Raw genomic sequence first — 14,281 nt, 5'->3', positions numbered from 1 at the left:
TTTTCTTTTCAACATTTTTGCCTTTTTCACTATGCCAACTTATGTCAATAAATGTCAAAAGTAAAAAGAACTGACTGTACTAGCACAATAAAATACACATTTTGAAATGAGTAACAGTAAAAATGGCTCGATGCAGATATGTCAGTTAAAGAATGGTATAAGTGCTTAAGAATTCAGTTTTTTATTTCCTCAGACAGCCTAGTGTAGTATTTTAAAACTGCAGTAAGATTTAAGGATCAGTATAAATGCTATCCAAGTTAACTGAATAATGTGTTTTGTACTGTGAAGAATTACTTATACAACAATGTTACATTTTAGTAGCAAGTTAAATTAATTGACCTTAAAAGGAAATATTGGTAAATTTTCAGTTTCCTTCACCCTTGGGATCCCCCTAACCCTACCAAAATGAACAGCAGCAAGAATATAAGCACATACCAGCCACCAGTAAACAATATGCTATTCCTTTTTCAGTCACACATTTTAATTCCAGCTGTTGGGAACAGACTTTGGCACCCTAGTTAACTGAGTCCAGTAAATTGGTCATATATATATTAATGCAGAAATTTAATTAGAAATATACATGACCATGCAAAAATGCTACAAAGCAACTGTGGCCATATCTTTAACATTGCTTCAAGGTAAAGCTTTCAACAAGAAATGATAAACACTGCATCTAAACTAGTGCAATCCTTAAATGTTAACATTACATTCTTTTAAATTTATAAATATTTAAGTTAATTATTGGATTAAGCAATTTCAGATCATCATATTTTAGAATCTGAAATGTTTAAAAAGGATGATACAGTACAATGGATTCCATAATGACTGAACATTATATAAGAGTTATTTTCAAAACAAAAATCCCCAGATGAAAAAGGAATAGCATTCTATAATACCCCATCCTTACAAGCACCCAAAATCAAAATTGTGTAAAATGCTTTATTAAGCTTTGAGTTATTTAATATATAATAAAACAATCTGTGACCAAAATAGTTTGTGCACGGAAATATATGATCTTGTTAAGTAAGAATAAAGAAGCTGCTGGGCTGTACAAGTATTAATTTTTTTACGTTTGTTTTTAGGTGCTTGAAGAGGGGAGAAAAACAAGTGAATAGACAATCCCAACCATGATGTCTGACAAAGTCATACTGGTAAACAAAATGCATTTTTTATGAGAGATAAATAAATGGATAAATAGAAAGTTACTTAAAACAAAACGGCAACACATTTGATGCTTACTCTTCCAACACTAAACCTTAGTAACAACTTTAATAGAATTTATTTTGGTTTATGCTTGAACTTAATTTTTTTTTAAATCACTAATGAACTATACTTGATTCTAAAAGTGTGTTGCAGTTATGCTTTAAATTTATGTTAAGCTTAAAATCACAGTGAATCTGCCCTCCCAGGTAGTTTTTATAAAATACCACGGAAAACTCAATTTAAGAGGCACAGTGACCAATTTCATAAAATAGTTTTATGTAAATACTATACTTAAGGCTCCTTCCATCTAGCATTGCACTTATCAGTGTGGTTGTCTTAAATATGTCATATAAATATGGCACAACCAAAACAGAGGTCAATACAAATGTGCATTGCCTTCTGTAAATTATTTGTTACCATTACTCAATTTTTATTGTGTTATGAAAATCAGTTACTATTCTGTCCCCAGTTTAGGACAAACTATGAAAACAAAAATATGACATTTGTATAAGCTTTTATTGTAGTAGGTAAGATGGACCAAACTGATAAGTACACAACCCAGATTAACATATGCTAATATCTGAAGGTTAGTTAATTCTGTTTCATAGTTAAAAATACACTTGGCACTCCTGTGAGGACAGACTTACACCTCATGTTCACTTCACAAATTCTTTGTATGAAGAGCGTTTTGGATGCATTAAGCATACTTACTAATTGCTATGACATTTCTATTAAAAGTTTACAAAATACATTACATTACTGTACATTATCCAGCTTCAGAATTTTATTTTGCCTGCATTTTAATTCCTTACACCAAAACACAAAATGCAGGATTTTTCACCAAGCACAAGCTATTTGTCAAAAATACATAAACTTGTTTAAGTCCTTTGCTTTTTATATCTAAATAATAATGGAAGAATGTAAAATCTAACATTAACATTCTATTGAATTCAAAGGCCTCTGTTCTTCATTCTACATGGCAGGCTCAATAATGTTTTAAAAGCATAACTTAAATTAGTAAATTGAATCATAAGCATTGTAAAACAACAAATGACAATTAGCACACTACTTTTAAATACACTTGTAACAAACATGGAAGAACATAAACCTTCAAGGCCTTTATGTAACTCACAATCTCATGATTTATACGAAACAGTAAGTTTTCGGCAGTTATATCCAAAATGAACAGTACCAGAGTAAAATCTCAGAAAAATGTATGTTAGCACTACTGAATGATAGAATGACTTACCTGTAAGCAGTACGAGAAGACATTAATTTCTGTATTCAATTTTGCAAAAGTCATTTTAGAGGTTTGGGGAAGCAAATAACTTGCGAAGTATTTGAACAGTGTGCACAGGATATAAATTCTTTTAAGTGTTATTTTTATTTAAATTATTTCATATCCTCTGCCATATTTGTAAGCACCAGTATTATAATCAGGTTTAACAAATACTGGATGAACCTTATTTAATTTACATTTCTAGCATTCAGACTCCTGAAGAGAGATGTAGAATACAAGCTAAAGACATTATTAGCAAGACATAGAGAATGCTTTTTTCTTCCATGGTTTATTCCCTCTGCTGGTACATTGTAATTTTATGATCTATAATGTTTTCTTGTGATGGTGCATGCTGTTAATATTACTGCAAGAAATACAGTCTTACTGATTGATCTTGCTTGAAACAGGCAAGCCACACAACAGTGAGCAGTCAATGTACCCAGACTCAAAGGGTCATGATGCAATAAAGGCATACTTGAAGACGACTGCAATTAGAAAAATTATAAATTTCACATTTTATGTTTGCAAAATGAAGTATAACTCACAAGGAAAAAAAAGCTAAGAAATGAAGTAATGTACTTTGTAAAAATCTTATTTAATAATATTTATGGGCTTCAAAATTGACTACCATAAAATGCTTTTTCTTAGAAAGCACAAATGTTTATGGAGGTCTGGCTGTACCAGATGACACCAGCCTTGTACATTTTACCATAAGGTGCTGACCAGTCCATGTAAATACAGTACCGTATCATATATTAAGGTAATTTAACGCAAAGGGAGGACCACTTCAGTGGAAATCAGTTACAAAATAATTACCAAAGTAACTGCCATTTTTTTGCATCCTTAATTATAGGCTGTGCGTAATGATGACTAAGAAATACGTGTGTAGCAGAAGGAGTAAATCATCATAAAAAGCAAGTCTACACATTAAGAAAAGTCTAAGAAAGCATGTTCTTGTTCTACACCTTCTGTCAGCTGTATGTATTTGCCCCCTTATTGATGTCCTCCATATTTGGATATTTGTTACAGTGAACAGCTTCAGATCTTTATACAAAATGTAATGTTAGATAAAGGGAACCAGACAAAACACGACAATTTCTGAATTTCTACTTAACATATTTAAGTTAAATGATATTAGACACAAGTAGCTGAACACAACTAGACCAGATTGCAGCCATGCCTGTTACACCTAAACCTCACCACATATTGATTCTTACCATGATGGTAAAGTGGCTATTACGTTTGGAATAATTTCCAATGGATAGGCAAGTTAAAAATACAGCTCTCTGGATGATACTGGTCCCACTATGTCTGTTGTAATGCTCAACACTAAGAACATCACACCTACAATAAAACATAGGGAGCTAATGTGATGGTGTGAAGATGTTTTGCTGCCTCAGGCCGTGAAGACTTGTCATTATTAAAAGGAACCATGAATTCTATACTTTACCATATTGTATATTCTTTAAGGAGAATGTCTGGTCATCTGTCTGTGACATGGAGTGACAGAACAATGACCTAAAACAGAAGAGCAAATCTACAACTGAATGGCTCAGAAGAAACAAAAATAAAGTTTTGGAAAAGTCTAGACAAATTACAGACTTGCTGTGGCTGGACGTGAAACAAGCAGTTCATGCATGCAAACTAGGGAATCTGCTGTAATCTGCTGTATTAGGGAAACTGCTGTAATTCCCGGGAAAACGGGAACGGCCAAGCTCGCATATATTGCGTGTAAAAATCGATCAAGAAATAACAGAGTTATAGCTGAAAATAATTAAGGTGGCGCCACTGCTGCAGCTTGCACTTCATCAGACAACAGCTTTGAACAGCAACTTGAAATTGAAATGCGTCAGTCTGTTGCATCCGCATTATCTGTGCCAAGTAACTTTCCATCACAGAATGATGACAAGAAACTGGATGCATCTGTAAAAGCTGAAATGGCGGTGTTTCAGAGCAATGGCAAGTGCGGGCGTTGTTTAGAACAAGTGTATCGGTATCTGATGATTGTGCCGCCTACTTCAGTGGAGGCAGAGCGTGCTTTCTCAGCGGCTGGCGTACTTCTGCACGAAGGTGCACTCTTGCCTGGACGACTGCACGCTGGACACGTTAATAATAATAACAATTCATTACATTTATATAGTAATCTCAAAAGCGCTTTTGTCAGTACTCAAAAAGCTATCCACAAAGGGAGGAACCAGGAAGCGAACCCACAATCTTCCACCGTCTCCTTACTGCAAAGCAGCAGCACTACCACTGCGCCACCTGCGAGGACGTTGTGCTTTATACGCTCTTATTACCGCAATTAAAGATACATGTACTTATATGAAAGCATGAACTGCTTGTAGATAAGGTTAGTTTTTTATTTGTGTCAACATATTGCAGTAGTTTTATTAAAAATAAGTGTCGGTTGATCTAAAACCGTTCACATGTGAGATGCCCGTGCACTGTGTCATCCCCGGGAGCCCGGGATTCCCGGGAATGGATTCCCTAATGCAAACCTATGAATGCATCTGTATTAAAGTAGTTCTGCAAAGAGGAGCTGGTTAGAATTCCTCAACAGTTATGTAAAAGTCAGCTATCAAATTATAGGAAGGATTTAGCTCTGAGGTGCTAAATCAGTAATTGAGTTTATGGAGGCAATCACTTTCTCACATGATTGATAGGCATGCTGGGTAACTTTGTTCCTTGAATAAAGAAAATAATGATTTGAAAACTATATTACATGTATATTTAGGTTCCCTTTTTCTAATATGGTATTTTGTCAAAAAGTCTGACACCCTAAATGTGTAAAATATGCAAAATAGAAAGAATAAAAACCTTTTTTACAGCACTGTACAGTTTAGAATCCACAATATTGTCAACAAATTAATTATGGAGTCCCAGACTTCTGAAATGCACTCTTTGCAAATAGAAGTTTATTATATACTAAAACCTCACCTGCGCACAAACTTGGAGGTGAACTTGCTAAAGATGCCAGTTGGTCCTGCTCGCCGAGCCTGACTGTTGCCATGGGAGAGTGAAGGTGAAGCTGGTGGACCATTGTAGGCTATTCCATGCTGGTCCCGGGTAGCACGCTGTTGTCCTGCATGGAAGGTGCTTCGACTGGCTAGACCCCTAGGAAAGTTGGTACGGTCTGTTACAGCAGCAGTACTGATATTGTGAGCTGAGGGAGATGCCACAGGGGCTCGCTGAGGGGCCGTACTGTTGTGTAATGAGGAGAGGGGGAGGGGGGAAAAAAGAAAAATAAAATAATAAAATGAATGAATGAATGAATGAATAAAAAAAAAAAGAATACCTGAATCGTTATGGGGCATTCTTCAGAAGTGTTCAAATATTTATAGAAATGTACATAATAAAACAATCCAGTGACACTCAAAGTAGTACGGTATCTTCCGTATCAGCTAAAAAGAAAGCAATCAAAATTTTTGGGAGAATAACATCAGAACATATCTTCAAAGGTTTTCTGCTATATAAGGAGAACATCAAGCGGTTCCTAAAGGAAAGAAAAATAACAAGCCTCACAGGCTAAAGCATTTTCACAAATGTGTTATGATACACAGACACACAGAAGCTTTTTAACACTTTTGTAAATGAGGACACAATGGTTTCTCACTATGCGGTAATGAATGAATCTGCAACACTGGGTAGAAGGCAGGTTACTTGTTCATAAATTACAAGTTATTACTAAATATGGTTTAGAAGGAACAGAAGAAAACTGGATGATCTTTTGAGAAATGGTAGAGAATACTTCAACTTTTATAGTAGTTGCACTGCTTCCACTGTACCGAAGACTTGTCTATTTTCTGGATACAAATAATTATTATTTTTGCTATTATGTGTTATTACTTTGGCGTCTGCACTAAAATGACCTAAAACAGTAGAATGTTTAATCAACTTGCATGACTAAACACATTAAGTTGTCATATATTTATTTTCTAAACATGTTTACATTTTATTGAATGTGACAGGAAGCTGAAGTCTATTCTGGCAAAAATGGACAAAAGGCAGTAACCAAGCCTGAGTGAGGCATCTTTCATCACAGGGGCAAAATCACTAACACATTCCAATGAACTGGTATTTAGGGGAATTTTCATCTAATTGATTTATCAAAACTGAGTGACTAAAAGTAATCAAGAGCAAAAAACAGAACGGCATACTAACTAACAAAAAGATTTATTTCAGATCTGAAGATGAAATTGATAACATTCACCCACTGGGCTGAGTTATCAGTTTCAACAAAACATTTTAGTGAACACTTTCCCCTTTGGATGAAAAAGACTTATTATTGGCTTGAAACAGAAATTATTTTTAGGGGAATAAAATGTTAACATTTTTAATATGTCTAATACATCACCAATGTACAGCCAGGTTCAACATACACTGCCTGGCCAAAAAAAAAGTCGGCACTAAAAAAAAAGGTCACACACTCTAATATTTCGTTGGACCGTCTTTAGCTTTGATTACGGCACGCGTTCGCTGTGGCATTGTTTCGATAAGCTTCTGCAATGTCACAAGATTTAGTTCCATCCAGTGTTGCATTAATTTTTCACCAAGATCTTGCATGATGGGTGCATCACTTCATCTGCCTCTCTTCTTACCCTGATGCGCCCATCACTCTGGAACAGGGTAAATCTGGACTCATCAGAACACATGACCTTCTTCCATTGCTCCAGAGTCCAATCTTTATGCTCCCTAGCAAATTGAAGCCTTTTTTTCCGGTTTGCCTCACTGATTAGTGGTTTTCTTACTGCTACACAGCTGTTCAGTCCCAATCCCTTGAGTTCCCTTCGCATTGTGCATGTGGAAATGGTCTTACTTTCACTATTAAACATAGACCTGAGTTCTACTGTTGTTTTTCTTCGATTTGATTTCACCAAACGTTTAAGTGATTGCCGATCACGATCATTCAGGATTTTTTTCCGGCCACATTTCTTCCTCGAAGATGATGGGTCCCCACTATCCTTCCAGTTTTTAATAATGCGTTGGTCAGTTCTTAACCCAATTTTAGTAGTTTCTGCAATCTCCTTAGATGTTTTCTCTGCTTGATGCATGTCAATGATTTGACCCTTCTCAAACAGACTAAAATCTTTTCCACATCTTTTCCGAGATGTGTCTTTCGACATGGTTGTTTAAGAAATGAGAAGCAACTCATTGCACCAGTTGGGGTTAAATAAGTTGTTGCCAGCTGAAAGATAATCGCCCTTGCAGTAATTATCCAATAGGAGGCTTGTACCTAATTTGCTTAGTTAAATCCAGGTGGCTACTTTTTTTTTGGCCAGGCAGTGTATTATTATGTTTATCTATATTCCAGGGTTAATTGCCTTATTATGTATCTTCATCTATCCTACAGTAACTTCTTCAGCAACTCAATTAGTTTTCTGTCTTCTTGTTAACACTTTTTTTACTCAAAAATAATTACTGCACAATCAGATGACAAGCATTCTCTGGCAGTTTAAGGTTTCCTGAAACACTGCATAATGCTTGAGTAATGATCAGAACATCTAAAGATCGGTTATTATTTTAAATTTAGCTGATTCACTGGGTATCTCTTTTATATACTCTTTTGGGAAGACTTTTGTATAACTATTTCCCATCATACATAATTTTTTTTAAATCTGCTAAATGGTATGCTGCTCTAAACAACTTAAAATGCTTTTGTGCTATGTGAGACAGCTACGTGTATGCTGGATATACATTCAGATTTGAAAAATCTGATCTGTGAAATGCACAAACTATACAAGAAAAAATGCAATCAACTTTTTTTTTCCATTCCACTTATTTCAGTCTACACTAGAAATTTTATTTATATTATGTATTATTGTGTATTATTTTTGTATATTTTGTAAAATTCTAATTGAATTTTTCAAGTGTTTTCAATAATACCCAGCATCTCGTAGTGAAACAGCCAGATACCTCACAGTCAAGGTCAATCTAACAAGACAGACAACAGTTCTTGAAGGATCCAGGAGTGTGTTTCAGAGATGATAATCCGCAATCCAGGGGAATCTTAGGGAATCATTCTGTCTTCATTTTTCTTTTATCATCTACACAACTGCACAGCTTGAGTTTATGCCACCTTCTCTAAAAATTTGTGTACTGCATGTGGCATCACCAACTGAGATGAGGAGGAGTATTGAAAGCTGATTTAGGAATTATTATGTGATGAAAGAAGAAGCCCCTAGAATTGAGCATTTACTAAGACAAAGTTGGTGGTGGACTTTACGATGTACCAAGCAAATCCTAAGGCTAGATACTATAATGGGAGAAGAACTGCAGTCCTATAAATAAACAGGGCCAAATGAACAACAGACTGAAATGGGTAACAAAGACAGGCTGACTATAAACAAAGCACCACAGCAGACACTGTCTTTTAATGGGTACAACAAACTACTGGGGATGTTCTACAAGTCTATAGTGTAATCTTTGCTATGTTTTTCTGGAGATGTAACATCAGGAGACGCCAAATGCCTGAATAAACAGTGCAAGAAGACTTGACTGTAGACTCAATGGAGGCAATGACAGAATAGAAAAAAATATGGTAAAATGATATGTAGTCATGCAGAGCTGCTCAATTAATCGTATACTAATCGTGATTATGTTTACAGGTGCAGTGACATACTAATCGTGAAAAGTGGTGGTTACTGTATTCCATTAAGTACTCCCACTCTTGAATTTTCCCAGTTACAAAGTGCTTTAATCAGCAAATGAGTGTAATCAATCACAGACACATTTCCTGAGGGCAAGAGCATGGCGAATCCGAAGCACTCATATCATATGAATAGTTATAGGTGACAGTCCTTAATGAGTTTTTTTTGAAATGTAATGTTTAATAGTGATGAGTGAACACCCTAGGAATCACTTCACCATGACTTTTGGGAACATCACCAAACTCAAGGAAATGTACTGAAGTCATAAGGGAAGGAGGAAATGGGCTAGTTTTAAGTGCATTAAAATGGTGTAATTGTCTTTTAAGTGTCCCTGATGGCTAAGTGCCTGTCAGCTATGCCGGAGAGATTATTGTGGCCAAAATTTGTACTGTAAGGCGGCAGTGTTAACCACTGCGCTACCATGCCTCAAACAACAAAAGACACACACAGAATGATAACCACAACCAAATTACCACAAACGTCCACAATCTAGCATTAAGTAAAATATATATATTATTATACTCATAGAGTCTTTGGGAACACATTAGCCAAGCCATGAAGCAGCAGTATGTGACTGGTTCTTTCCCTTGTTTGAAGTTGCAGCTTTGGGTGCAGATGTAACTTTTTTTTTGTTTCCTATGTATTGGTGCAAATGTTTCACACTTTTTTCTTCCATCAAGAAGGAAGAAAGTTTTTTTAAATAGTAAAATCTTTTGATATTATTATTTGACATGGTCTAATGTGTTTTCTGATGAGGGAAGGGAGAAGGCTCCATTAAGGCTTGTTTTGATTGGTAATCGTGGTACAAGGCTAATTATGGATGAAAATTAGCCATGCAGCACTGGCACCGGCAGTACTTATAATCTTCTCACTATTGCCATGCAGTGTGGAAATTTGCCAATCAATATCTCTAACAACATCTCTTAGAAAGTGTGAATTTCTTTTTTCTATGTTTGCAGCAGCCTCCAATGTTTTAGCAACAAATTAAGATAATCATCCATAATATCATATTATTTTGTTCTCAACAAGATGTTGTTGACCAAAAATGTATACTGTGTAAACTATTGCAGCACTGCACTCAAACATTTACATATACATAGCCATCTAAAATTCAACCACTTAATTTATTGCTCGAATGAAAGATAAGAGAGCAGCACTAAGTACCAGTAACATACGGTCCATAACACCATTATCTGTTCACGCTATGAAGCATGTCCGTATCTAGCAAGTCATCAAAATCAGATTAACAGTAGCCATCGCTAAAGACAGGGCTCCAATTAAAACAGGGCATAATGAAGGTTTTAAAAAATGATCCAACACCCAATAAAAAACATGCACTATTCCCTCCCGCAGTTATTCTGAAGCTGCATTGCCTTTACTTTATTCAAAATGTTAAGACAGAAATTGAAAAGGATCTAAAACAAGTGGCACTTTAAACAACAACCAGCTGATGTGTGGTTGACTACAGTCATGGAAACATGCCTGAATATAGCAGTTCATTACATTAACAACAAATTTACAGTGAAAAACATGCTTGCAATCAGCATACTTCATCAGGAACGGAGGCTGAGGCTTGCGGGATTACAGATAACAGGGACAAAAGTCATGAACACTGTTGGTATCGATGACTGAAACAAACTCCAGTGCTTTGGCCATAAGCTACACTTAGTGAATACTGAATATCCGTTGGCATTTAAAAGTAAACATGGCATACCATAGTGGCTGTCTGTGAAAGCATATAGTGAATGTCTGAAGTATTTAGTCTGTTATGTTCATTTTTGATTTGATGATGCTCTATTTGTTTTCTAGTACATTAAATGAATGACAAGAGCAGCAGCATAATAGTGTGTGACCATCTAAGTAATTCTTAAGCTTGCTATATTGTTACATTTAATGCTTTTACACACCTATACCACAGAACTATCACATTGTTTACATTACCTTCTTAATTTTGCATTACTGTCACTTAATGTTTTATTATTTGCTTTGATTTTACACACACGTGCAATTTTTATTTTCTTCATGTAGCACATCCCCAATTTAACATTTCAATATTTAACATTTTCCCACATTTTAAATTTTTGTATGAGGAGTGGTGGTGATGGTAGTATTTCCAAGCATAGTATTTGTTTTGAAGGAGAAAAAAAGGACTATTTACATTATACTTAAATTGTATTTAATAATTACTTCAATATCAGTAATTTCCTGCTAAATGGAGGTTCTACTGTATTATATCTATACAGAATACAAGATACATTGGGGGAGGGGACTGAAAAAGTTGGCAAAACAAAATATGAATACCACTGAAGTGTTATTAATCAAAATTAATAATCATGATTATAATACCAATAGCAATAATCATCAATTATTAATTTTTTGGTAATCGTGTACCCCTGCAGTCATGCCTTGTGGCCAGCATCCTCTCAAGAGCACATTGTTTTGGAGTGGTATTGGCCACAGACTTAAGTTGGCAATATTCTAAGTTATGCTACTAAGGCTCTTTACTGCCTGTGTTGGTTTGGCACTTTGTAGTTACTGATTTTTGGGGATGGATACATACATACAATATTTTGTTCATCCATTAACATCTGTGTATCTGCCTATCGAGGAGCTATGCTTTGGTCTTAAAAATCATTTATATGTGTTGCAACAATATGGAACGACCCTCTTTTGTGAAATGCTTACAATTTGTTATTTTATAAGTATATTATGAATCAAGTAACAGAAAAGATTGGGGCAGTAATGTATGAATGAATTTCTGCAGAACAGCTTGCACTGCACCAGACATTTGGTTAATCATAAACCCGTGAGTAAAAAAAACCTGACATTCTGTGAGGAATCTGTTGTCAGACAAACGACGTAGTTTAAAAACAAGTTATTCTATTACAAATAAAAATGAACATCTCTTAAATTTAAGTGGAAAACTGCAGTACGGGATTGAGTCAAATTCATAATTAATGTTAAAACTGCATATTTTTAATTCACTGGAGAGGTCAAGGCTTTTAGTGTTACTATGCATCATAGGTTGCGCATACAATATTCCATACCACCATCATTTTAGATTGTACACTTTTCTTTCTTTTGTTCTGTGCACCAAGACATTCCTGCTCTATTTTAATGTCTGCTGTAACATAATACAACATACGTGTTTTTTATTATTGAACAAACCTGAGAAGTGGAAGTAAACTATGAATTGATCTCATTTTCAGATGGTGTGTAATATGTTCTAAAGATATTACTTCTAATTTTGCTTCTCCATACAATTTAATAGCTACAGTATATAGTCTGGAAACATTTTTGCAATACATTAAAATGTTATTACTCTTTTAGCCAAAATGTGGTAACAGTGAGCAGTGGAAATACTGTAAAAGTCAAAACTTTTCACACTATTTTAATAAAAGCTGTGAGGTTGTGGCTGGTATGGGGCATGGTGGCAGAAACCCAGATACACCCCCCCCCCCCACCCCCCCGCAGATTTAGTTGGTTAGTGAGCGTTAGGAGAGCTTGTTGTCCTAGTCCATCCATCTAAAACAACTAAGCTATGAGACTTTGAATTGGAAAAGAGTGCTTGATGATGATTCCAGTGATTTGCTTTGAGCAAATCAACGGAGACTTTTTTTTGAGGGCATAACATTTAGGAAAGAATATCCAGCATAACCTCCTGTTTTCACTTGCAATCTATGACATTTTTTATTCCTTGATCATTAAAAACTAAAATTTACAAAACCTCTCAACTTTCTGTTTCAGTTGAAGGAGTACGGAGCAAATCAAATTATTTTATTGCTTCCGCAGTGTTTGTAATCTTTGTTTTCTGACTATCATTTTCAATTTCTCCTCCTGCATGGCTTCACTTGCCTGGGCCGCTGCGCCTCACAGTGGTTGTCCGTGGGGGGCAGCGTGACCTTGCTGGGGTGGACGGACGTGGATTGGGATTTCACATGGCGTGGCCGTGCTGATGATGTCAGAACTGCGGAAGCGGAAGCAGTTGAAGCCCTGGAACCCGGTGTGGTTAAACTAGGAGACAAAAGGGGAAGTAGGGTACACATTAGGGGGAGGGGAATGAAAAAGGGGAGGGAACAGAAAAGCAATAATGGTAAAAGCAGCTTGATTAAAAAATAAAAACAAACAAGGAAGCATTAACATGTATTGGTCAGTTTAAAATTAAAAGGGACACAAACAGTCTACCACAGTGCAAAATGATGTTGTCAATGCAATGCAAATGACTTTTTACATTGATTGACTGCAATAAAAGAGAAAAATACTGCTGTTTAAAACTGTTTATGTGGTAAGCAAATATATTTAATCTGGAGCTTAAAAGAGAAACAAAGGAGGGAATGCCTACACGAGAGAAACTGCATAGAAGCAGATGACATACAGTGGTTTGCTATATACTTAAAAGTATATCCACATTTATATGAGGAAAAACATGGGAGGAAGGAACACATATGGTTTGTCTGAACCGGATCCTCAAAATGACAACATAACATATAAAAACTCAAACAGGAAGACAAAGGCAAAGACAGAAATCAGGCTATATGATCAGTAGTTGTGGATTTGCCTGTTCGAGGTACAGAAAGTAGAGGAAAAAGAAAAATTAGAGAAATTTTCTAGACTTCTGTATTACTCTTTTAATAACACACATAGAGACAAAGACACATTTTTATTTTTCTAAAAATGAAACTCTAGGTGACTACAGCTGCACAGCATAAAAAAAGCAAATTCATTAATTGGCTTGTCTGTTAAAAATATCAAATCAAAACACTTTAATAGTAAAGATTAAGCTTTATCTATATTCCAAATAAGCAGTGTAAAACAGAAAACAAATTAATGATGATAATAAAGAATTGAAAAAGGGTTTTAATGTGTTGCATGTTTTAGCCACAGTAATGGAAATCATCAAATCATTAAAGATGATCAGTATTTTATATTTACCATGTACTAACACAGAACTACTGTATTTTCTTAAAAAGTATAAGGAACCCAAATATCAAAGAATGAGAATCTTATTGATTACATTTTACCATTTATCAGAATATCTATTTAAAAAAAAAAGTATTTTTACATTAGACACCAAAACCACAAGAGTTATCATCGAAATCGATCTTTAATCTTTTAAATAAAAACCCATTATTTACCAGCTGTTTGTTAATAT

General features: G+C 35.2%; 1 protein-coding gene across 13 annotated transcripts in view; it reads right to left on the bottom strand.

Moving 5' to 3' along the window:
• mark2b (MAP/microtubule affinity-regulating kinase 2b) overlaps positions 1–14,281 on the bottom strand; it is a 354,246-nt gene that overhangs the window by 29,649 nt on the left and 310,316 nt on the right. For 8 of the 13 annotated variants that reach the window (XM_028802582.2, XM_051932354.1, XM_028802597.2 and 5 more), the window contains exons 15-16: positions 12,985–13,143; positions 5,420–5,683 (exon numbers count right to left, since the gene is read on the bottom strand). In XM_028802582.2, the coding sequence (XP_028658415.1) occupies positions 5,420–5,683; positions 12,985–13,143 (423 nt within the window). The remainder of the gene's footprint in view (positions 1–5,419; positions 5,684–12,984; positions 13,144–14,281) is intronic. The other 5 variants (XM_028802626.2, XM_028802634.2, XM_051932369.1 and 2 more) reach the window with 1 other exon arrangement.

The sequence above is a fragment of the Erpetoichthys calabaricus genome, chromosome 1 (assembly GCF_900747795.2).
Source record: "Erpetoichthys calabaricus chromosome 1, fErpCal1.3, whole genome shotgun sequence".
Classification (NCBI taxonomy): Eukaryota; Metazoa; Chordata; class Cladistia; order Polypteriformes; family Polypteridae; genus Erpetoichthys; species Erpetoichthys calabaricus.
The sequence above is the reverse complement of the archived record's forward strand: the minus strand, read 5'-3'. Positions and strand labels throughout refer to the sequence as shown.